Source organism: Hippocampus bargibanti, linkage group LG22, assembly GCF_051943395.1.
Source record: "Hippocampus bargibanti isolate YZ-2025 linkage group LG22, ASM5194339v1, whole genome shotgun sequence".
NCBI lineage: Eukaryota > Metazoa > Chordata > Actinopteri > Syngnathiformes > Syngnathidae > Hippocampus > Hippocampus bargibanti.
In genome coordinates this window covers 1,213,815-1,235,895 of record NC_142755.1, presented here as the reverse complement: position 1 = coordinate 1,235,895, position 22,081 = coordinate 1,213,815, and the positions used below count along the sequence as shown (strand labels likewise).

At 39.7% G+C, this 22,081-nt stretch overlaps 4 protein-coding genes, 2 long non-coding RNA genes and 1 other non-coding gene across 9 annotated transcripts in view; 5 read left to right on the top strand and 2 right to left on the bottom strand.

The window, feature by feature from the left end:
• The first annotated feature begins 4 nt into the window (after positions 1-4).
• On the top strand, positions 5-3,720 carry ankrd16 (ankyrin repeat domain 16). 3 transcript variants are annotated; one of them, XM_088988650.1, is made up of 8 exons: positions 11-650; positions 1,016-1,236; positions 1,305-1,347; positions 1,514-1,622; positions 2,041-2,202; positions 2,820-2,898; positions 3,005-3,099; positions 3,584-3,720. In XM_088988650.1, exons 1-8 carry the CDS (start codon positions 319-321, stop codon positions 3,584-3,586), a joined length of 1,044 nt encoding a protein of 347 aa, XP_088844776.1. In that variant the 5' UTR covers positions 11-318; the 3' UTR covers positions 3,587-3,720. The 3 variants fall into 3 exon arrangements, with proteins under 3 accessions (XP_088844777.1, XP_088844776.1, XP_088844775.1); XM_088988651.1 differs by lacking the exon at positions 3,584-3,720 and having other exon boundaries at positions 5-650; positions 1,514-1,571; positions 3,005-3,506; XM_088988649.1 differs by lacking the exon at positions 3,584-3,720 and having other exon boundaries at positions 13-650; positions 3,005-3,506.
• Positions 745-831, top strand: trnay-gua (transfer RNA tyrosine (anticodon GUA)). The gene is given in 2 exon segments: positions 745-781; positions 796-831. It is a non-coding gene; the product is annotated as a tRNA-Tyr (tRNA).
• gdi2 (GDP dissociation inhibitor 2) lies at positions 3,649-8,593 on the top strand. Its single transcript, XM_088988638.1, has 10 exons — positions 3,649-3,782; positions 5,244-5,351; positions 5,432-5,531; positions 5,643-5,777; positions 5,851-6,049; positions 6,134-6,265; positions 6,332-6,431; positions 7,046-7,217; positions 7,316-7,515; positions 7,955-8,593. The coding sequence occupies exons 1-10, from the start codon at positions 3,738-3,740 to the stop codon at positions 8,105-8,107; spliced, it is 1,344 nt and encodes a 447-aa protein (XP_088844764.1). The 5' UTR covers positions 3,649-3,737; the 3' UTR covers positions 8,108-8,593.
• A 647-nt stretch (positions 8,594-9,240) lies between these two features.
• asb13a.1 (ankyrin repeat and SOCS box containing 13a, tandem duplicate 1) lies at positions 9,241-11,541 on the top strand. Its single transcript, XM_088988654.1, has 6 exons — positions 9,241-9,332; positions 9,509-9,696; positions 10,518-10,674; positions 10,738-10,872; positions 10,954-11,145; positions 11,230-11,541. The coding sequence occupies exons 1-6, from the start codon at positions 9,290-9,292 to the stop codon at positions 11,391-11,393; spliced, it is 879 nt and encodes a 292-aa protein (XP_088844780.1). The 5' UTR covers positions 9,241-9,289; the 3' UTR covers positions 11,394-11,541.
• Positions 11,423-12,912, bottom strand: LOC148881515 (uncharacterized). Its single transcript, XR_016113658.1, has 2 exons — positions 11,970-12,912; positions 11,423-11,775 (listed from the first exon to the last, which is right to left on the bottom strand). It is a non-coding gene; the product is annotated as an uncharacterized LOC148881515 (long non-coding RNA).
• An 85-nt stretch (positions 12,913-12,997) lies between these two features.
• LOC148881514 (uncharacterized) lies at positions 12,998-16,729 on the bottom strand. The gene is made up of 3 exons (XR_016113657.1): positions 16,580-16,729; positions 15,509-16,503; positions 12,998-13,574 (listed from the first exon to the last, which is right to left on the bottom strand). It is a non-coding gene; the product is annotated as an uncharacterized LOC148881514 (long non-coding RNA).
• Positions 16,730-20,008: 3,279 nt separating this feature from the next.
• mkln1 (muskelin 1, intracellular mediator containing kelch motifs) overlaps positions 20,009-22,081 on the top strand; it is an 86,402-nt gene continuing 84,329 nt past the window's right edge. The window contains exons 1-2 of the mRNA XM_088988634.1: positions 20,009-20,056; positions 21,597-21,662. The gene's annotated coding sequence lies outside the window, so the exon portion shown is untranslated. The remainder of the gene's footprint in view (positions 20,057-21,596; positions 21,663-22,081) is intronic.

The following is a 22,081-nucleotide window of genomic DNA, read 5'->3' as shown; positions in this document are numbered from 1 at the left end:
ACGACAGTACTGTTGTTCCTGCTTATCTGTAAAACGCTCGAAACTCCCAAATATGTGACTATTTTTTACTAGAAACGTAATATTGTTAAGTATTAGTATAACTATTTTACTATATGTGATAAAAAAATGACCCTAAACCAGTCACATGAATCGATATTCTAAAATTTCGTTCGGTCATGGTTGGCCAACATTTTACTCGCCGATACGTCAAGATTGCTGTCGTGAAGCATAATAAAATGTCTTCATTATTGTTACAAATAGACATGTTTTCGTCTTAAGAGACAATTTTGAGAGCTTGTTGACATTTCTCCAATCAACATGGACGAAGACGGTTTGAAAGCGTTGGTGAAATTAACCCAAGAAGGACAATTTACTTCTCTCAAGAAACAAATGAAGACATTCGGACTTATGGAAATTGCCCGAAACAAACATTTCGGCCGATCTGGAGATACTCTTGTGCATTATGCCGCCCGACACGGACATGTGGACATTTTAGACTTTCTCGTTAAAGAAGTCTGCACCGATGTTGAAGTTGATAACAACGACTACAAGCGGCCTTTGCACGAAGCTGCTTCCATGGGCCACCTAGCATGTGTCAGCTATTTACTCCAGGAAGGAGCAAAAGTGGACAGTTTAAAGAAGGCGGATTGGTGAGACTAAAATAATTATAAACAAGTATTATATGGCTTGTATTAACATGCATGTTGCATATAAAAAGCCAAACTGAAACCTGAAGTTCATCTCCCTTCGATAGCTCAGTTGGTAGAGCGGAGGACTGTAGTGGCGTACGCTGATATCCTTAGGTCGCTGGTTCGAATCCGGCTCGAAGGAGTAACTTTTTTTTGTACTCTAAACAACAATTTACATTTATGTACACTGTTACTAAAAAGGCCATTTGATTGATATTTTACATATGCTGTAAAATAGCAAAATGAGGTTAACTACATCGAGGTGAACACAGTCATCCCTGTGCTTTTTGGTGACCCATTATAAACCATGCTCTCTCCCCCCGCAGGACCCCTTTGATGATGGCCTGCACCCGCAGGAACCAGGATGTGATCCGCCAACTGATCGAGCGCTCGGCTGACCCATTCCTGAGAAATAAAGATGGCTGGAACGCCTTCCACATCGCCTGCAGGGAAGGCGATCCCATTGTAATTCGCTATCTCCTTGACGTCGCACCGGATGTGTGGAAAAGTGAAAGTAAAACGCGAAGAACACCTCTGCACACGGCGGGTGAGTTGTTCTCCACTCCCTCATCGCATTCCACATTTATTTAATTATGTATATGCTTTATTGTTTAGCCATGCACGGCTGTGAGGAGGTTGTTGACATCTTGCTTGAGAGGTAAGAAGATCAGAATCAATCTTGTTTATACTGTATGATGTGTCCAATTTAACCCTCTAATGCACACTGTTAACCTGATAACATAATAAACTATCCACTGTCGTCGCCGCTTTTCGCTAGCAAAATTCACCAAATTGAAATGCAACTGCCACAATGTGTTGTCCAGATGTGACTACACCCCAGACAACAAAGACAGTTGCGGGACGACGCCTTTCATGGACGCGGTGAGGAACGGACACATTTCAGTGGCCAGGCTCCTTTTAGCCAAACATCAGGTAGAATCATTGCTACATTGTTGCTAGTTCGGTTTACGACCGCTTTAGCTAATGAACATTTCGCTTTACGAACGTTAAATTTGCATCAACCATCAATGACCATCACAAAGGTAAATAAAACGACTTTATTAGATAGTACAGTTTATTTCTTTAATTACAATACTGTAGCACATTTATTATACATAAAATAATGTATATTTTGTGTAGTTTTAAGGCTTATTTAGTACAAAATTATGTTTTATGGGGACCGGGGAACGGATTATTCTCATTTTAATGGTTTCCTATGGGAAATTACTATTCGGAATACACACTTTTCGCCTTACACTTTATGGGAACTAATTACGTTCGTAAGCCAAGGTATCACTGTACTGTTTAACACATGTTTATGTTTCTGAAAATGTATTTGTGCGTACTGTAGGCTTCTCCAAATGCAGTTGATGCACTCGGGGTTCAACCGGTGCACCAGGTTGCTGTCACTGGCCAGGACGAGGCATTGCGTTTCCTAGTAAGGGAGCTAAATGTTGACGTAAACCAGAAGGCTACTGGCTTACATCTCACGTCCTTGCATTACGCCGCCAAGGTAGTATTATAGTTGTCTTCCCATATATAGATGTTCTGTCAAGAGACGTTTCTTGATAGTATTTTTATATCGCTCTGAAATTTACATTTGTACGAATATAATTGAAAAGTACATTTTCTATCATTCATCCACTACAGAAGCCTCTTCATTTATTTTACAGGTAACATCCGACTTATGACCAACCTGACTTACAACCAGACCTCCAGACGCCATTTTAACAATGTTAATTCTACGCCTGGGAGCGCAACGCGCTAGCAGGGCGGCAACGTGTACGACAATTTTTGCCAGCCAGCCAGCATGTCACTCTCGCACAGCAATCGACCGTGTGATGGCACCAGGGGGGTGGAATTTGCGAGTCGCTTAGCATCCGAGTCTCTATTCAACATTTTGAATGGATTTCGACTTACGACCGTTTGGTCGGAACGGAACTCGGTCGTTAGTCGGGTGTTACCTGTATATTATTAGTATTTAGTTTTTAGTATATAATTCATGAAACGATTGCCCTCATTCATTTCACTCTAGCATGATTACACAAGAAGTGACAGACAGCCATATTTAATTTAGGAAAATATGATAATACAGCATTGCATTGTGAGTGTGTTTCGGTGTGTTTTTAGGAAGGCCACGTTTCCACGATAAAAACACTGATGGATTTGGGAGCAGATCTGCTTGCTCAGGACAAAAAGGGCAGAACAGGTAAACAGACGGGTTATTGTTATCCATCCCTGCATCCACTCAACTGGATTTATTACATATATACACAGTATATAGATATATATATATATATTTTGTCCCCCGCAAGCACTTCACATGGCTTCCATCGGACAGCACGCGGAAGCTGCCAGGACGTTGCTGCAACTCGGACTTGAAGATTCGCAAGATGCATCTGGCACCAAGGCAAGGAATTTTGCCAAAAAGGCAGACATAATTGAAGTCTTTAATAACAGTTAGTCAAATTCACTAAAGGGCAATATGATTCTCATATAATAAAGGAATTAATGGTGATGTTTTCCGGTTATTTTCATCTTGAAACCATATTTGCTGGAATGTTTGGTACTTTTGATACTTATAGTTCCATGAATTCAAAGGAAATAGTTTATTAATGTTAAAAAAAATTCTACAGTCCATAAAAGCAAAACATAAAATAAAAAATGGCGGTCATTTCTGCTCACGAATGCAATAAGCTTCATTATGGTCATCAATATCAGTCATTTACAAAGAGTGGTAAGTAAGCAGGTTCTCCGAATTTTATTCTCATGTTAAAATCGTCAATAAATCAAAATAAACTGTGAGTTTGAGTTGAACCATGTTGCTTGTTGATGATTATTTGAACCAAATGTTAGCCCGCCATTGCTAACTTTGGCAACATGTCGTCAACAAGTGATTGACAGGCACCAGACCACGCCCCACCCCGCTGTCGCCTGACGGAGCCGAGACCCCGCCCCCCTTCCCCACTCAGCCCAACCGGATCTCCATTTTCTTCTTTTCCCTGCCAAAGAACTCTGCCCCAGCGGAACCCCCAAAGCGAATTCGAAATGAATGACGAATACGACGTGATCGTCCTCGGCACCGGATTGACGGTGAGGAATTTCTTCAACAAGTCCGCTCGCTTCGCTTTTGCAACATGTTAACCCTGCTGTTAGCTCTTAATGCTAACCGGGCCTAATTAGCTTCGGCTAAGTAACTAGCCGAACGCGAAAAGATGGCTAACTCAACCCCTGCATATTTCCTATTATAGAAACATTAAAAAGTATTAGCTCCAAGTTGGGTTATTAGTCGTTTGGTTTCCAAGTCTCGAAAGAAACCGATTGGTTGGCAGTCTAGCACAAGTAATGGCAAATCACTTAGTCGGGAGGGAAGATTAATCGTAGATTATTGGCCCCTGTTAACATTAGCCCGTCTATTTTAAGGCAACCAACACTGCCAAAGATGTCGCCAAAATGTCCGGTTAAACTTGTGTTGTTAGATTGTCACTTTTTTTACATTTCCTGACCGTCGGTACTACTTAATAAATGAATGGCTGACAATAAAATGGATTAGAACCGGCATATCCAATCCAATCCAAAACTCGTCAGGCGGTTTTCAAGCGTGAACCCGCCGAGCAGCATTCGAGACATAGCAAGGAAGTCAAATTTCTAGTTTAAAAGGCCTCGATTGACGTAAAAGTGTTTTATCCAGCACGGTTTTTGTTCAAATGTCAGTATGTGAACTGAAAATGTGCTTTTTTTATGTTTTAAAACTTGTATTGATAGTTGCCGTACACGCAGTGTAAACAGGAAGTGGCGAATTTTCCAGTGTTACATGCACTCTAATTTGTATTATAATTTGTGCAATCATCTTCAGCACACCGCCATTTCGTTTCAATTATTAAAAAAATAGCCATGAAAAGCCATTTTATCTAAACATACCTACAACTTTTCAAGCATTATGGTCCATCTTTGTCGAATGCATGTCAGGTTCGAGTCTCAAAGGTCTGGACATGAGATCAAAAGCCAACCTATAAACACAAAAGTAGTATTTTCACGGCCACAAAATGAGATCAATTATCAACCGGCTTTTATTACCTCGTTTTTGGCTGACAGGACAAAGAAAGCTTTGGACGCTCACGGTCAGGGAAACTGAACATATGACTATTTTGATCATCGGAAAAACTTTCAAGTTTCTTTTTAGGATACAATTTAAAAACTATTTTGTGTGTACAATGTGTTGTTCACGTGGGATAATCCTCGAGGCGAGAAATAACAACACATCACAAGATACCATTTGGAACAATCTCCTCGCCTTGCGTCTTAGGAGTCAGGAAGCACTCTCACCGAGTTTAGCCTTTCTAAAGCGTTACGGACAGGAAGTGAAAGCGTGCCACACTTCCTCCCTCGCTCACAATGAAGTTACACGCTATCATGTGATATATATATATATTTTTTTTTTTTGGTGTCGGCGGTTGTTTAATTTAATATAGTCCGGGAACAGAACAAGATCATAAGCCAAAAAAAGCCACCCCTTCCCTGAATAACATTTTATTATATTATTTCTTCCAACAGGAATGCATCTTATCCGGGATCATGTCGGTGAAGGGGAAGAAAGTGCTGCACATGGACCGCAACTCTTACTACGGAGCTGAGAGTGCCTCCATCACGCCTTTGGAGGATGTATGTTGAAAATGTATTGATTATTATTTTTTGAGACCTCAATAACAGATTAAGTTTTCATATTTTGGGTGTTTTTCCAGCTCTACGCCCGTTTCAACCTACCCGGCAAACCTCCCGAGTCCATGGGAAAAGGTCGCGATTGGAACGTGGACCTGGTTCCTAAATTCCTGATGGCCAATGGTACATCGTCTTCCGCTGCGTAATTGTTTGAATGGAAGAAGAAAAACGTCCGTTAGTGCTATTTTTTTAATTTTAATAGTGATTTTTTTTTTGGGGTGTTAATCTATTCAGGTCAACTGGTCCGCATGCTGCTGATCACCCAGGTGACTCGCTACCTTGATTTCAAAGTGGTGGAGGGCAGCTACGTGTACAAGGCCGGCAAGATCTACAAAGTCCCTTCCACGGAATCCGAAGCCTTGACGTCCAGTATGTCACCGTAGAGCATTGCCGGTTTTTGCCAAATCTTGACCCTAAAATGTGTCTGCGAAAAACCGTCAAGGTCTGATGGGGATTTTTGAGAAACGGCGCTTCAAGAAATTCCTGGTGTACGTCGCCAATTTTGATGAAAACGACCCCAAAACCTTGGAGGGCGTCGACCCCGCCACCACCAACATGAGGACCATTTTCCAGAAGTTCGGCTTGGGAAATGACGTCATCGACTTCACCGGCCACTCCCTCGCTCTCTACCGCACCGACGAGTCAGTCGTCTTTGCGATTTTTGACGTACATCGTTTTCCCCGATGCCAATCGCGCTCATCAATCCTCTCTTCTCCTTCGTTTAGTTACCTGGACGAGCCTTGCCTTGAAGCCATCAACAGGATAAAGCTCTACAGCGAGTCCCTGGCCAGATACGGCAAGAGTCCGTACCTTTACCCCTTGTACGGCTTGGGAGAGCTGCCGCAAGGATTTGCCAGGTACGCAATGAAATATCCAACATTTTGTTTTCAAACAAAAAGGACTCCTTTTGTTTTGGATTCCAGGCTGAGCGCCATCTACGGTGGCACGTACATGTTGAACAAGCCCATTGAGGAGATCGTGATAGAGAACGGAAAGGTGGTCGGGGTCAAATCGGAGGGAGAGGTAAGCCTGGGATATCTGTCTGACTGCCTGCCTGTCTGTCTGTCTGTCTCCTCAACCATTTATTTATTTAGTAGTCGTTTATTTTTTATTTGGATTTTTTTATTTTATTTTTATATTTTAGATTGTTTTCATTAATGTCTTTTAATTTTATTTTAATCTAATTTAATTAATTTTTATTTTAGTTGTATTTTTTATTTTAGTTTTTTTATTAATTTCTCTTTATTTTAATGTTATTTACTTGTTTTTTTTTTAATTTTCATGTAGTTGTTATTTTGCTTTCATTTTGTTATTTGTATTTTATTTGTATTGCATTTCTATGTCATTGTTATTTTATTTTTACTTTTATTTTATTTCTAATTTGATTGTGTTTTTATTTTTACTTTAATTTTAATTTATTATATTGTTATTGTTATTTTATTATGTTAGTTTTTTAAATTAATTTCTCTTTATTGTAATGTTATTTGATTGTATTTTATTTTTATTTTGTTTATATCTTAAGTTATTTGTATTGTAATTTTATTTTATTGGTATTGAGTGTTTCTTTTCTCTTTTGGGGCATGGAAAACTTGATCGTCATTGGAATGTTGGTGTCCGTGGCGATTTGTCTCCCGTAGATAGCCAGGTGCAAGCAGCTGATTTGCGATCCCAGCTATTTTATGAGTCACACTGCACAAGTGGGCCAGGTGATCCGGGTCATCTGCATCCTCAATCACCCCATCAGCAACACGTCCAACGTCAACTCGTGCCAAATCATCATCCCCCAAAACCAGGTCAACAGGAAACACGGTGTGTACTTTTGTCACTCACTCCAACGCGCCATTCGGCCCCGTGAACCCCGCTGACTCCTCCATTTTTTTCTTCTCCGCTTCCATCTCTCCTTCCAGACATTTACGTTTGTATGATCTCATCCGCTCACAACGTGGCGGCGACGGGCAAATACATCGCCATCGCCAGCACCACGGTGGAAACCAAAGACCCCGAAAAAGAAATCAAGCCCGCCCTGGACCTACTGGAGCCCATCGAGCAGAAATTTGTTAGCATCAGTGACCAGTACGCTCCGACTGAGGACGGCATCGAAAGCCAGGTCGGCTGACTCAATTCCATGCAAAATACACATCATTTTATAAATTGACTGTAAAACATGAGCCCAAAAGCTTTTTGGGGGGCAAAAAAATGTATATTTTATACCCAACAACAGTCACTTTGATACTAATAATTTCTGATTTAATGACACCTGTTAGCTAGTTAGTTGGCTCGCTATCTATTAGCTATCTAGCTGGCTGGCTATATATTAGCTATCTTTTAGCTTGCTAGCTGGCTCTTTATTCATTTGAGTTATTCCGGGTTGAGTTAACGCTGGCGCGTGTGGCTGCCGCTGCTCCCCCACAGAAAAACTGATCTTGCGACTGTTAAGTGACCTTGAGAGTTTTGAAAGGTGCTTAGAAATGAAATTTATTATTATTATTATTATCGAAAAAGACGTTCAAGGTTCGGAATAAAAAAAGTAAGTCTCTCTTTCCTAGATCTTCATCTCCCGCTCGTACGACGCCACCACCCACTTCGAGACCACCTGCGACGACATCAAGGACATCTACCGGAGGATGACCGGCTCGGAATTTGACTTTGCCGAAATGGAACGCGGGAAGAAAGACATCTACGGCGACGCTGCCGAATAGATAAGCCGTCGCCGCCAACCTTCTTGCAGCAAGACAGACAGACAGACAGACAGACAGACAGTTGTGGTTATTAAAGATGAACGCTGCCCATCACTTCAAATCTCACATTACATAGAAAGAATTTCCTACTCGAGTGGGTAAGGGGGGTGGGGGGGGGGTCACATTGCAGGAATATGTGACAATCGATCTCATGGGATATTGATTATGTAGAATCATGAATATAGGATCGCCGGATTAAGAGCACTCTCAAATGGCCGATATACTGAACAGTGGTAACTAATATTGAATAATATTCTACGATTTGATATTGAAACTAACGACGGATCCCAAGATGCCAAATTAAGATCCAGTACGTCATGTTGTGATTGTGTTTTGGGGTTGCGGGGTCATTGACTTGTACTGTCTTAAATTGTATTTCAAAGTGTTTTCAAGGTATTTCGTCACATGGTTTGTTTTGTGGAAACAAAAATAGACGTGACAAAATTGGCTCTGGGTTTTTTTTTTTTTTTTTTTTTTTTTTGTATCTTTCCCCAACCGCAGTCACACACACACACGCGACTATAAAAGTACCGGGACTTCTAAAAGTACCTGTACCTCGACAACTTCTAAAGATGTATTATAGTGTTTTTGTTTTGTGCAAAATGAAGCATGAAGCGCTTTTCAGGACCAAATGTGTACTGCGGCAGTATTTGAATCGAGAGCTCTGTGATGTATTATCTACCGAAATGACAAAATATTTGGGCTCCACTCATTTCTGTACTGCAAAGTAAAAAAAAAGTTTGTCAAAAAATGTCACTGTTTTTATTTTAGCGCTATTGGTTAGCTACAAATCAGACAGTGAGGCTTTAATGCTTCTTAATGTGATGTAAAATTTGAGGAATAATGCTTAAAAACTGCATAAATTTGACACATACACTAAGTACTCAATTGTGATATCAATTCAAATGTACGTAAATAACAAAATAAATACAAAATTATTATTCCCGTAATGAAAATAACGGAATTGTTAAGAAATTCACGGACACTGGGAAGCCTCATTTATATACATCTAAATATACCTTTATTTACAATCCTCCTATAAGACTACTGCTCTTACGTAGCACGTATAAGACTACAAATCCCATGATTCAATGCGCTACTCCTCCAATTACATCGACTCGTGCTTGCCAGACGGTAAACAACATGGCGGTGACACCGGCGCGAAGTTCGTCTTTGCACGATTTAGGTGAATATTGTTCGCTTTTATTTTACTGAATTATAACTTTAGTTTGCCGACGTCACGTCCAGACTTTACTCGCTTTGATTTGTTAAATAATTTTAATTCACGTTAGTCGCACGTTAAGCTAGTTTTCAGTCCATCCGTCCTTATTTGTATCTGGTGTCATTTTCCTTCCGGACAAGGTTTGTGGGCGGACCGCACTGCCCTCCACGAGGCGGCATCTCACGGCAGGGCTTTACAGCTCATACGCTTGATAGAGAGTCAAGCGTCAGTCAACATCGTGACCGTGGACAACGTCACGCCGCTGCACGAAGCCTGCCTCCAGGCTCACCCGCACTGTGTCCGCCTGCTGCTCGAAGCTGGAGCCCAGGTTTATGTTTATTAATGTCTGTCCTGGATATACTGTTACCATAATCTGTTGCAGAACGATGTTTGAAAAGCGATTTTATTAGGCTAAGATTAGGGGCTATTACACTATGCGAAAAAAAGCGAAAATAACAACACTCTTATTACAATGAACGTCACACGCGGAACGTCACTTCCTTGTTTGTGTAAGGAAGCCGAGAAGTGTCAAGTGGCGTTTCGGCTTTGCTTATTTTGGTCGAAAATCGGTTTAAATCGTAAACTAATGCGTAAATGTCGATTTTTTTTTTGGTCGAAAACCGATTTGGTTGATAAGAGTGACATTTGAAAACTGATATATTGCGAATGAATCACGTGTTGAACTGGTATTTGAAAAAAAAAATTTGAAGGAGGAAACAGCCTATTAAACAGGCTATTATTATTATTATTATTATTATTGATAAATATTTTAATGAATTCAGAACATGTAGTTAACAGGAGATGCAAATTACCTAATCAGTGTGACGTGATAAAACCCCAATGAATACAAAAGGTTTAGATAAGGGATGACTATCTATTTGCTCCCTACTAGCTAACTGGTCGGCTGGCTAGCTATCTGGCTGTCTATCTATTAGTTACATAGCTAGTTGTCTAGCTGTTTATCTATTGGCTGTCTATTAGCTAGCTAGCTTTCTATCTATTTACTTCTGGGTTGAGTGAACGCTGGTGCGTGTGGCTGTCGCTGCTCACCCACAGAAAAACTTATCCTGTGACTGTAAAGTGACCTTGAGAATTTTGAAAGGCGCTGAGGAATGAAATGTATTATTATTATGATTTTTTTCCTTTCAGGTAGATGTGCGGAGCATCCATGGCAGCACCCCCCTGTGCAACGCTTGCTCATCCGGTAGCTTGGAATGCATCAAGCTTCTCTTACAATATGGCGCCCAAATCAACCCGTCACTCACCGCGTTGACGGCGTCCCCACTGCACGAGGCCTGCATCCATGGTAATAAAGCTAGCTAGCTAGCCGGTGGTATGAATTTAGCATAATGCTACCTACTGTCTTTAGGAAATCCTGAGATAGTAAAGCTCCTGATTGCTAGCGGTGCCCAACTGGAGGCGTACGACGTCCATTTTGGCCCACCGTTGCACATCGCTTGTGCGAAAGCGCGCGTGGAATGTGTCAGGGAGCTCCTCCTAGCAGGTACGATAATAACTGGGTATCAAAAGTCTACACACGCTACACAAAAAAGTGAAAGTATGCACACACATAATTTTTTTGCAGGGGCTAATGTGAATTCAATGAAATTCCACGAGACCGCCTTGCACCTGGCGGCTCGACTGGACACGCCGGACGTGATGGAGCTGCTGGTGGAGTTCGGCGCTAACGCTAACTCCGTCGACAATTCGGGACGAAAGCCCGCCGACTACTCGCCGCCCGCGTCGCCGTCTTGTGCCTATCTCAGATTTTACGAAAGTACGTCAGCTCTGTTGTAGTTTACATGTTCATGAAAGTGTCCAAAGTAATCAATACGTTGCATTTGCGTGTTGCTCTCCATAGAAAATCCGCTGAGCCTTCAGCAGCTTTGTCGAATCAGCGTGAGGAGGACTCTCGGTACTTCTGCCACGGCGGTCGTAGGTTTGCTGGACGTAGCCCATCGTATTCAAAATTATCTCCAGTTTTGCCGTCACGACACATCGCTAGACCTCCAAATGTTTGATTGACAAAATTAACGGATATTTGTCAGCCAATCAACCAATAATTGACATTTATTTTGAAAATATTTATACCGAAGTGAAAGGGTGTCAATTTTAGTTAGCGTTTTCCTCGCTGTGGTGTTGTGACTCAAACCCTATAAAGATATCCAGAATATTTATTTATCCAGTGTTTAACTCATTTGCTGCCATTTCCGAACTTAAAACCGTGACGTGGAGCGCCATTCTCGAATGTATCCTTTTTTTGGCAGTGGGTGCCGATAAAGCGCTGATCAGACCTCTGGCAATGTTTTTTCCTCTTGAGGGCCGCCATGTAGGCAGTGCGTCGTATCTTGGCCATCGTGAGTCGCTTTTTTTCGTTCACAATGATGATCCGGCCGGATGCTGCTATCTGTGCGGATTTGAGTTTAAAAGGTCAAGAGTCAACATTGGAGCGTTACTCTCATGGAAGAAACCAATATGAGATGGGAGATTGCAAATATGACATTTTGCAAATGTTTCCAAAAAATGCTTATTCGTATTAACAAATGTAAATTAAAAGCGGTCACAGACACCTAAACAAGAATAAATTTCAAACTAATTTACCTTGATGGGAAATGTAAACGGTGAACGACGAGTTAGTGTGTTATTTTGTGGACGGACGCGTTTTGAAGACTGATCTGCGGCTCGTACCTTTTCTTCCACGTCGCGAAAGTAAAAGTAAATAAATCTCGGCCCCTTGTCAAATGGTTTAACTTGTTGATGCAATCCAGAACATAACATGCGAACCATAGCAGAACGTAAACATTGGACGCCGTTTCCGTGTTGACAATTTTGATTTCTTCTTCGCTTATCCAACCGACCAGTCTCGCACGTATTCAGTGTTAATGTAGACGGTCGCCCTCTAGCGAAACTTTATGATATTGCATCCAAAGGATTGTGGCGAAAAAAAATAAACATTCAAGTAAAGTAAAAATATAGCAACGGGTACGTTCTAGAGGGCGTCAAATTTAACACAAAATTACGCCTCGTCATTTTCTGGTTTAAGTCTTCTTGTGCTCTTGTTTGTTTGAGTTTTTGTTGTGTGTGTGTTACTTCCGGGTTGAGCGAACGCTGCCGTTGCTTACCCGCAGAAAAGCTCATCATGTGACTGTAAAGTGTCTTTAAGAGTTTTGAAAGCCGTTTATAAATGACATTTCTATCTGTCTTATGAGCGAATGACTCAAATGTGATCACAAATACTTGCAGTCTTGAAAAGTTGCCACACTAGGGCGCCCAAGAATAATATTTAAAACAACACTACCACAAAACACACGACGAAAACGACGAAAGGAATTGCAAACAGCCAGTGATCAAATGCGATCACAATATACTGCAGTTGCGCAAAGCTGCCACACGAGGGCGCCCAATGATCATTTTTCAAACAGCACCGCCACAAAAGACACGCGAAGAAATGTAAACAGTTTGTTTTTGCTGAGCTAAAGTTATCTTTTTTTATGTTGCCGTTCTTTTCTGCAACTATTGCAATGACTGCAGTAACCCAAAAGGATGGCGGTGCGACAGAAGGGTAATTATAACAGAAAAAATACTGTCAACTCGAGAAAAACAAAGCACAAAAGACATCGTATTAATTTAATCAACATACATTTTAATTTACAGCAATATTGGCTCTTGTCTGATAGCGATATGTATTTTTTTTCTATTTACTTGATTTATATATTTAAAGAAAGCCACATATGCTTATCATATCAGTTTAATCATGACACTTCATTAAAAAAGCTTGTGATAATGGACTTGTTCCATTCCAACAGGTAACATATTTAGACATATACACATAAATGATGACTCAGCCTAAGCCGACATGCAAAAAGCATATTTATTTTTAAAAAATGTGACATACCTAGTATGGGATTTTGCGGCATGTAAATTGTGAAGGCCTTGTCAAGGAAGAGAAACAGCTGTAAGCCAGATGCTTCTCTTTGTTTGGTCCAATACTGTATACTTACTGTAAATGTATAAATTGCAGCCAATGGGCTATTTCTGCTCCAAATGACACCGGTGCGATCTAATTTTAGAAAGGCGTGCAGGAAAATGTTTATAAATTCCCCCAGGCGCCGCAGCAGCATCTTGATCGTGGTCCTTGTTGACATGACCTCTTTTGGGATGTTTCGTAAGCGGCCCATTTAGGCCACGATTTATCAGAATGTTGAACTGCAAGACAAATTCAGGATATGAGATATTTGCTGTATTTAGCGCCTCTTGTGTCTACTCAATTTAATATTTTATTGTCTGCCAAGTGGCTTGAGGATTGAGGTAGCTGGGTTCAAGGCACATGGTTGTTGTTTTTTTTTTAAATTTGTGGTACTAGTTACATGTCAAAATGCCCCAAAAACAGGGTTATGTTTACAAAAGTACAACATATGTCTGAATTATCTTTCTATCTTCCTGTCTGCATGCATGACTGGCTTGCATATTAGGCCATGTAAGGAGATGGCGAGACCCTTGACCTTTGCACTGTGAGGCCGACCTGCAAAATAGTCACCCACCATGTCATCAGTTACTATTAGCTCTTAAAATGGAAAAATATAGTTTTGTTATAGATTAAACTGTAAAACAATGCCTGATTATGACAAAAAAATGGCTTTCCCACACCTGTTCCCAACCACAATGGACCTACACAAGTATGCTGTGAAAAAAATAATCATCATTTTTGGGGTGCACGGATGTCTTTTATTAAGCCTCCCCACATGCAAAACACATTCATTTTGTTTTGTTTATTTTTTTTTCACATAATATTGACGACAATTTTAATTTCAAACCGCATTTTCGCAATTTGCTGACACACTGGCTGTCTGTCAGTCAGTCTGGCACCTGTTCGTCACCATGACGGTGACCGACGGCGAATTTACGAATGATGTCAAAAATACAAACTGTCCGGTACATACGGACAAAAGAAAAGTAACTTAAAAACGTGAAAAGAGGTAAAGTTACAGGTGTTTATTGGGTTATTAGCATATTTGGCTAGCTTGAACACGATATGCTAATCAGTAAGCTAGCGGTGTAATTGTTATTTAACTCGTCTGCAAATGTGGATCGTAAAATAATGTATGGATAAGACAAACCTCGTTGACAATATATTGTTATAAAGTACGTTTTATCGCTATTATTGTTCGTAGTAGTAGTAGTAGTTTTATCACATACCATTTGAACGCTGCATTTTTATCACTTCTTTGTTACTATTCTTTCAATGCCTTTTTGCACATATTTTTGATCGGTGTTTCATGTTTTTTTTAGTTTCTAGCATTAATGTACCTAACAGGCAGTCGTGTGCAACCTATGCTTATTTAAATGTGCCGTTTTATATCGATTGCAAAAACTTGTGATTGTTATTTTCTCGTGTACCCGATTTTCGGATCATTTAACATTTATTTGTATTGATTTGAAAATAGAGTCACATGTTATCCTGTCACTTGATCAATAAACAATGTTAATCTTGTATGTTTGTGTATAATCACCAACAGATGGGGATTGCCATTGAAAATCATGCCCAGAGCGTCGCATTGACTCAAGCCAGCTATGGATAAAGGTAAGAGAGTAGACTCAAAAGTATACACTGCAAAATAACCATCAATTTCCCCTCTGTCTCAAAGACCGTGCCAGATTTTGCATAGTGCAGTGAGCACGATCCTGACAAATCGAAGGAAGTTGCCTCAAAATAAACAAACAGGGATTTATAAATCACCACATTAATCTTTCAAGGTCCCCTAGAAAATGACCCCCCGGGAGAATATCTAAATGACTCAGAGGAAGCCTGGTGAGAAGTTCAATGGTCAGATGAAACTAAAGTTTGAACTATGCGACACAGACGTGACCCAGCGTCTTCACAGGATGAAAGACATCGAAATTTGACCCACAGAACTCCACCGTGGTCAAGCGCAGGTGTAATACTGTGATCTTTTTGGAGTGTTTATCTATCAAAGTGCCTTTAACTTGTGTTTAATTAAGACCATCTACGGATGTACAGTCAATCTTGAGCCTTTAAGACTTGTTAAACACAGAAAACTCAGTGTGCTCTAAATCCCAGTTGGATAACCCGGAAGGCATGTGTGGAATTCTAGTGCGCCAAGGTGAAAAATGGTCCTTACTCCAAAATTAGAGTGAGGACAAGCATTTTTTTTCATGGGTGTTATATTTTCTTTGATTAAAGGATGGTGGATTTGGGTTCGAATTCCATCGCAGGCCTTTCTGGATTTCCTCCAGGCGCTTGGGATACACCACTGTTTAAAAAACAACATGCATTGTTATTTAATTGAAGACTAAATTATTGATAGGTGTAAATTTCAGTGTGAATTGTTTGTCTACATGTGACCTGGTTGGCACTCGGACCAGGGTACATCTCCAAGAACTGAAACTTCTATCTCGTCTTGGACCTTAGAACGTTCCGTCAAATCATTTCAGTAACGTTACATTTGAACCCTCGATTAATTTATGGTCATTTTTTTAGGATAGAGTGTCAAACGTTCATTTAAAAATGTCTTTTGATGCACATTACTGCCACCCATAGGACTGGAGTGGAACTGCATCATTATTTCAGTTTATTTATTTGTTTATTTAATGAAATATATGGCAAGTTTTAAACAATTGATCTTTTATGGACAGGACTCCAGCGGTTGCTAAAGTGCTCTGTAAATAAAACAAAGTTTAGAAATGTATAGCGTAGCATTGTTTAGCTTGATAGACATATTGGGAGGTTGTACGTACATACATGCGTACACTAAACGCATTCGGTCTTAGTAATTGTATACAGACAGGTAACATCCGACATGCGACCACCCGTACTTGCGACCACGACCTCCAGACCCTATTTTATAAATTTTAATTCTACGCCTGGCACCGCAACGTGCTAGCAGGCCGGCAACGCGTACCACAATTTTGGCCAGCCAGCTAGCATCTCACTCTCGCACAGCAATCGACCGCGTGATGGCACCAGAGGGGAGGTGTTTGCCAGTCATTTAGCCTCCAAGTCTCTATTCAACATTTTGAATGGATTTCAACTTCCGACCGTTCGGTCGGAACGAAACTCGGTCCTGTATATCTTCAGCTGATCTGCAGAATAGTTGATTGGGCTGCCAAGTCAGTGCTGTAAACACAAAAGTACAATGCGCCAGGCACCCTGCTGCAATATACTCGTTACTGTAAAATAATTTAAAACATACTTTGAATGCTTGTGTTGTAAAAGCGTAAAGAATGAGTTGGCGCTGCAAACGTGTTTTTCTTCTCCTTCCTGCCTCTGGATTTACTTTCAAAGTGAGCTACTGTACTGTTTTTTGTTGTTGTTGCAGGAGTCTGCTGGGCTTTGAGAAGTAGGTGTGAAGTAAGTAGCGGTTATGTAATATTTACATAATGACGCACACACACCCTGGTGTGAGAACGTTGGGTTGCATGCAACGGAGCGCACGTTGGAAGGGATTTTGTGCACCCGCGTTTCGTCCAACTGTCATTTTGGTATTGGTGACTTTTTAAGCCTAAGTAAAACTGTGTTTAATTGTCACTTGCCAAAATAAAAGTGATATTTTATTTATTTATTCCATTTCCATTAGCAAGAATGATATTGCAGTGTCATGAAAAACAACAAAAAAAAATCACAAATATTAATTACTTCCAAGAATATTATTCTTTGACGTTATTGGAATATTCAGAAATTATTTTACCCCACCAAATTATTATTTTCTCTGTAAAAATATGAGTATATTAATGCACCAAAATAACCATTCCATCCTTTAAAAAAGGCACCAAAATAGGACTTTATTTTAGTAATATTAAGACATTTTTAAAAGTAAAAAACCCTCATCATCTCATTAACTTTTTCTAAGAATGTTGTAACTTTTCAAAGTATTATATTAATTTAAAATATATATATACTTGCAATATTAAGATTATTTTTATTAATAAAAAATAATTATAACAATTTAATAACAATAAAGATACTGTATATATGTATTATATATAATATTTGTTATATATATATATATATATATATATATATATATATATATATATATATATTCTAATTATAATTACATATAATATATTTATGTTATATTATGTAATCTATAATTAATATAAATAATAATATAGTGGCTCCCGAGGTAATTTGGACTAATTTCCTATTATGTTAACATTTCAGTAATAATAATAATAATAATAACAATACATTTAAGTCACAGAAGAGGTTTTTCAGTCAATAACAAGAATAATACATTTCATTTGGTAACATTAACTTTTGTGTCCCTTGCAAAACTACAATTGTATTCCCTAAATACTTTACTCCGGTATTAATATTTTTTTCCTCAGCAAAATAAAAGTGGTACTATTTTTAACATTTGTGTTTGCAAAACTTTTTTTCCTCAGCAAAATAAAAGTGGTACTATTTTTAACATTTGTGTTTGCAAAACTTCAATTTTATTCCCTAAATACTTTATTCTGGTATTATTTTTTTTCGGCAAAAAAGGCACTATTTTTGTCACTGTATGCTGTTCTCTTGATAAAATTACAACTTATTATTTTAATGAACAAAAAACAACAAAACTAACTTTTATTTTGCATCCCTTTCCAGGATCAAGGTCCATTTTACCCCCGTGACCACTTGGCGGCGCTACAGAAAAGCAAATATGCCCCCCCCCCCTACTACCCCGTTGATCCACACGGCCGTATAATACAGTAAGTATCAGAGCCAGCATGCATCCAAGCCCTGTCTGTGGACAAAGCCAAAACAAGCTTCTGTAAAATGTGGCCGCTCTCCACGCAGCCTGCTGATTTTATCTGGAACACAACGAGCAGGTTTTCCTCAGTGCACCATTAACGAAGACGGGGAGGGGGGTGCGGTAGATTTGTGAGGGGGTCCTAACTTGGCAGAAAGCAAAGTGCAGATTGCTTATGTTGATTTTTTTTCGAGGCCCTGCACAGACAGGAACCGGGAGGCTTTTGTTTGGGAATCAGGAGATAAACAGTCAGCTGAATACTGTGATGGTCCACTGCCATGCACACCCCCCCCCCCCCACGCCCTCTAAAATGAGCCGCAGATGTGCACTCAATCTTCAGGAGCCACTTATTTTCATATGCATGCCCTTACAGTTACCCCCAGAAGACGTCCTGACATGCACATCGTTAGAATAGTTGCCCAAAGCCATATTTGACAGATTTTTTGGGGAGAGGGGGCAATAAATTCAACACACAGTTGCTTTGATTCAAGCATTTTGCAAATTACCACGAGAAGCGACAGAGTCTGACGTGAACAAAAATAGCAATCGCATTAATATTTTTTTTTTTTTTTATATCGGCGAGTTTAATGATGTCACATTAATATTGACATGGATTTGCTATAATCTGCGCAAAAAAAACAAAACAAAATTACTCAGCATGCCTCGTAAACAAGACCTTGCATCTCAAGGGATTCATCCCCACGTTATTAAAGTTTTTATGTATTTTTTTGTCATCATATCCGAGTTCGTGGAACGTGTCACGTAGACAAGCTCTGAACTCAAATGACTTGTGGAACTTTAAGCCGCGAAGCCAAAAAAAATGCCTGCGTCGTTTTTAATTTATGAGCACAATAGCAAAGGGGAAAAAATCATCCAGTTTTTGCATTCGAGGAGTCAAATCAGGGCAGCGGTGCTTTTGTTGACTAGTTGTCATGTTTTTTTGTTATTTTCTGAAAATGTTAAAAATGAAAAAAAAAAAAAGTCATGATTGACTTTATGCCGAGTTATTATGATATCAAATCAAATTCACCCGATAAAATAATTTTTATAGACATTTCATAGAAATAACATGAAAGCTAGCTAGCTCATGTATAGCTAATAGACAGCCAGATAGCCAACAGTTAGACAGCTAACAGCCAGCCAGGTAGACAGCTAATAGCTAGCCAGCTAGCTAATGGATAGCTAATGTTTTAGCCTGCTATGGCCTAAAAAATAAAACAAAGCAGCAAATGAATAGTGTGAGTTTTTTTTTACATTGATTTCTGGAAGTGACTTAGTAAATTTCTGTAATCTTGGTCATTTTTTCAGAGAGAATAAAGAACATATGTCGCATTTCCTTATGATCCGTCTACATTTCCCCGATGTGGGACTATTAAAGGGTTTCTGATACACGTGTTGCTCCCAAAAAAAAGAGCAAATCATGGTATATTCCCATCACTTTTAATCTTTTTCTTCCCTTAAACGTTAAGTTCTTGCACCGCTTACCTAATGGGAAAAATATAAAGTATGTTAGTAGAGTCAAAAGTTGTCGTAAAATCCTCAACCATGTTATTATTGCCTTATGCAACGCTTTGTTTATGGTCTGATTTCTCACTTCTGATTGGCCAGCGGTGCCGTCGCGACGAACACATAAGTGGCATAGTTTCCATAAACACGCAATAATTGACGTTTGCGTTTAATGATATGTGACAACAAGTTGATTTACAATCGTCAGCTAACCTGTTGCCGCTTTTTCTACGCTTTATTTATACGCTTTTTCCCGTCGTTGTTATTATGTCATGTAACGTTAGCATAGCGTATGCTTATTCAGCCTGTTGTTCTTTAATTTTGGTTTTAAATTCCCCTTTTGAGATGACACCTCAGTTTTTAGCCTCAAAATGCAACGTATACAGGTAACATCCGACTTACAACCAGCTCGATTTGCGACCACCCGTACGTACTTACCACCACGACCTCCAGACCCTATTTTTAAAATGTAAATTCTATGCCTGGCACCGCAACGCGCTAGCAGGCCGGCAACACGTACGACAATCTTGTCCAGCCAGCCAGCATGTCACTCTCGCGCAGCAATAGACCGTGTGACTGCACCAGGGGGAGGCGGTTGCGAGTCATTTAGCCTCCGAGAATCTATTCAACATTTTGAATGGATTTCAACTTCCGACCATTTTGACTTATGACCGTTTGGTTTTAACGGAAGTTGGTCGTGAATCGGATATTGCCTGTCCTCTAGTAGCTACTTCAGTTTAATTTTTTCAAATATTTTTAACGCATCATTATGTCTTGTGGAAAATACGGTATATAGTATAAAATGTAAATAAAAATGTTTTCCCAACACCTTTGGTCCCCCTAAATCAGAATCAGAATAATCATCTTATTGCCAAGTATGTAGAACACACAAGGAATTTGTTTCCGGTAGAACACGCTGCACTAGTATCGTTGTCAAAAAAACTGCTAAGTGGCACTATACAGTTCCATTTTGGCTACTGTTGAAAATGGGACAGTTAAACATAAATTAAAGCATTCAAACCTGGGGTTGACACGTTTTGCCGCAGCTTTGAATGCCCCCGACCTCTCCCACCTTGTTGTTGCGACTACTGTATAATAATAGTTTGCAAAGTGCGAGTTTAGATTAGACTACGCCTATCTGCCTGGCGCCCGCGGGAGCTTAGACTGGGGCCCACTTTTACACCCGTGGCTGTTGTATTCTTTCAACACCGCCATTTGGAAGCTAACATATATATTGGCAAGAAAATCTCCCACCCAAAAACAAACTAGAAGGCTTTGCTCTGTGGTTCAAGGCAATTCCAAAAACACGGCCATGTATTCACAATAAAGCCAAAAATTGCATGGAAGACTTGAGTCGATGTCATGTGATCATTTTCTACTTTGTGATTGTTATTTTTGGACTCAAGTAACTGTAAAAACTTGATATGGTTTGTGATAAAGTGGCTTTTTTTAGCACGTGTGAGCCTGTAGACTACCGCCATTTTGATCTCTGCAACCTTTTGACTTCTCGGAAGAACAAATCCGAATGAATTGAAATTGTCATGCTTTCCATGTATTCAGAAATAGTACAGTATGGAGATTTTTGGTTCCGCGAATCCTAATATAGTATTTTCCATACCGGAGCCAACCTCGTACAATCCCTAAGGATCATATTGTCATAGTCTTATTTATTTCATATATGATGTAGTGACCGTTCGATTGAAATTTAATCGAATCTAGTGACAAAATGAATTTTTGGTGGTGTTCCAAAGATAGAAGCTTGGATTGGATTGGATATGCCTTTATTAGTCTCACAGTGGAGAAATTTACATTTCACAGCAGCAAAGTGATGAAAGGAATGAAAGTAGAAAAACAAAATACATGAGCGTAATCAAAACGTTTTTTGCAATCACGGTATCATGCTTTAACTGCTTTTTTGGGAATTGGTTGACTGCTTGGATATATGATTATGATTCACGTGTTTCAGAGTCTGCACAAAGATGCCGACGTATTCTGCGCCGTTCATCAGGTGTACATCACAGAAGCACGCAAGGTAAGGAACAGTTCTTCTTACATAATCCGAGAATGTGCTCGACTGACAATCGTTTACACCGTGACTGGTCACGGAACTATTTGGCCTCGAGGTGATCCGTCTATAAATCGTCTTATCCGTCAATGTAATGTGTTTTGCATTTGCCACTGTGTATAGAACGAGGTGTGTTTCTGATTGACTGACATCTTATCTATGTGGTTTTGTTGAAATATGAATATGTCTAATGAAGAAATGTTTATGTAAAGTCATTCCCTGCCAGATGATATACAGTAAAGTCTCGTTATATCGATATCGGATATATCGATAGTCCCGGTTATATTGATACTATTTCTATGCACGCACGGAGAAAATTACATGCAAACAGGGTCGGATATATCGATAGTCCCGGTTATATCGATATTTTTTCGGACTCCCTTGAA

Bases quoted from the DNA above. Each gene is read 5' to 3' on its own strand.
- ankrd16 (XM_088988649.1), top strand. From the start codon at position 319: ATGGACGAAGACGGTTTGAAAGCGTTGGTGAAATTAACCCAAGAAGGA. The intron at 1,237-1,304 runs GTGAGTTGTTCT...TTTATTGTTTAG, and splicing joins AACACCTCTGCACACGGCGG to CCATGCACGGCTGTGAGGAG. The intron at 1,623-2,040 runs GTAGAATCATTG...TGCGTACTGTAG, and splicing joins TCCTTTTAGCCAAACATCAG to GCTTCTCCAAATGCAGTTGA.
- gdi2 (XM_088988638.1), top strand. From the start codon at position 3,738: ATGAATGACGAATACGACGTGATCGTCCTCGGCACCGGATTGACG. The intron at 6,050-6,133 runs GTCAGTCGTCTT...TCCTTCGTTTAG, and splicing joins GCTCTCTACCGCACCGACGA to TTACCTGGACGAGCCTTGCC. The intron at 7,516-7,954 runs GTCGGCTGACTC...TCTCTTTCCTAG, and splicing joins AGGACGGCATCGAAAGCCAG to ATCTTCATCTCCCGCTCGTA.
- asb13a.1 (XM_088988654.1), top strand. From the start codon at position 9,290: ATGGCGGTGACACCGGCGCGAAGTTCGTCTTTGCACGATTTAG. The intron at 10,675-10,737 runs GTAATAAAGCTA...TACTGTCTTTAG, and splicing joins GCACGAGGCCTGCATCCATG to GAAATCCTGAGATAGTAAAG. The intron at 11,146-11,229 runs GTACGTCAGCTC...TGCTCTCCATAG, and splicing joins CTATCTCAGATTTTACGAAA to AAAATCCGCTGAGCCTTCAG.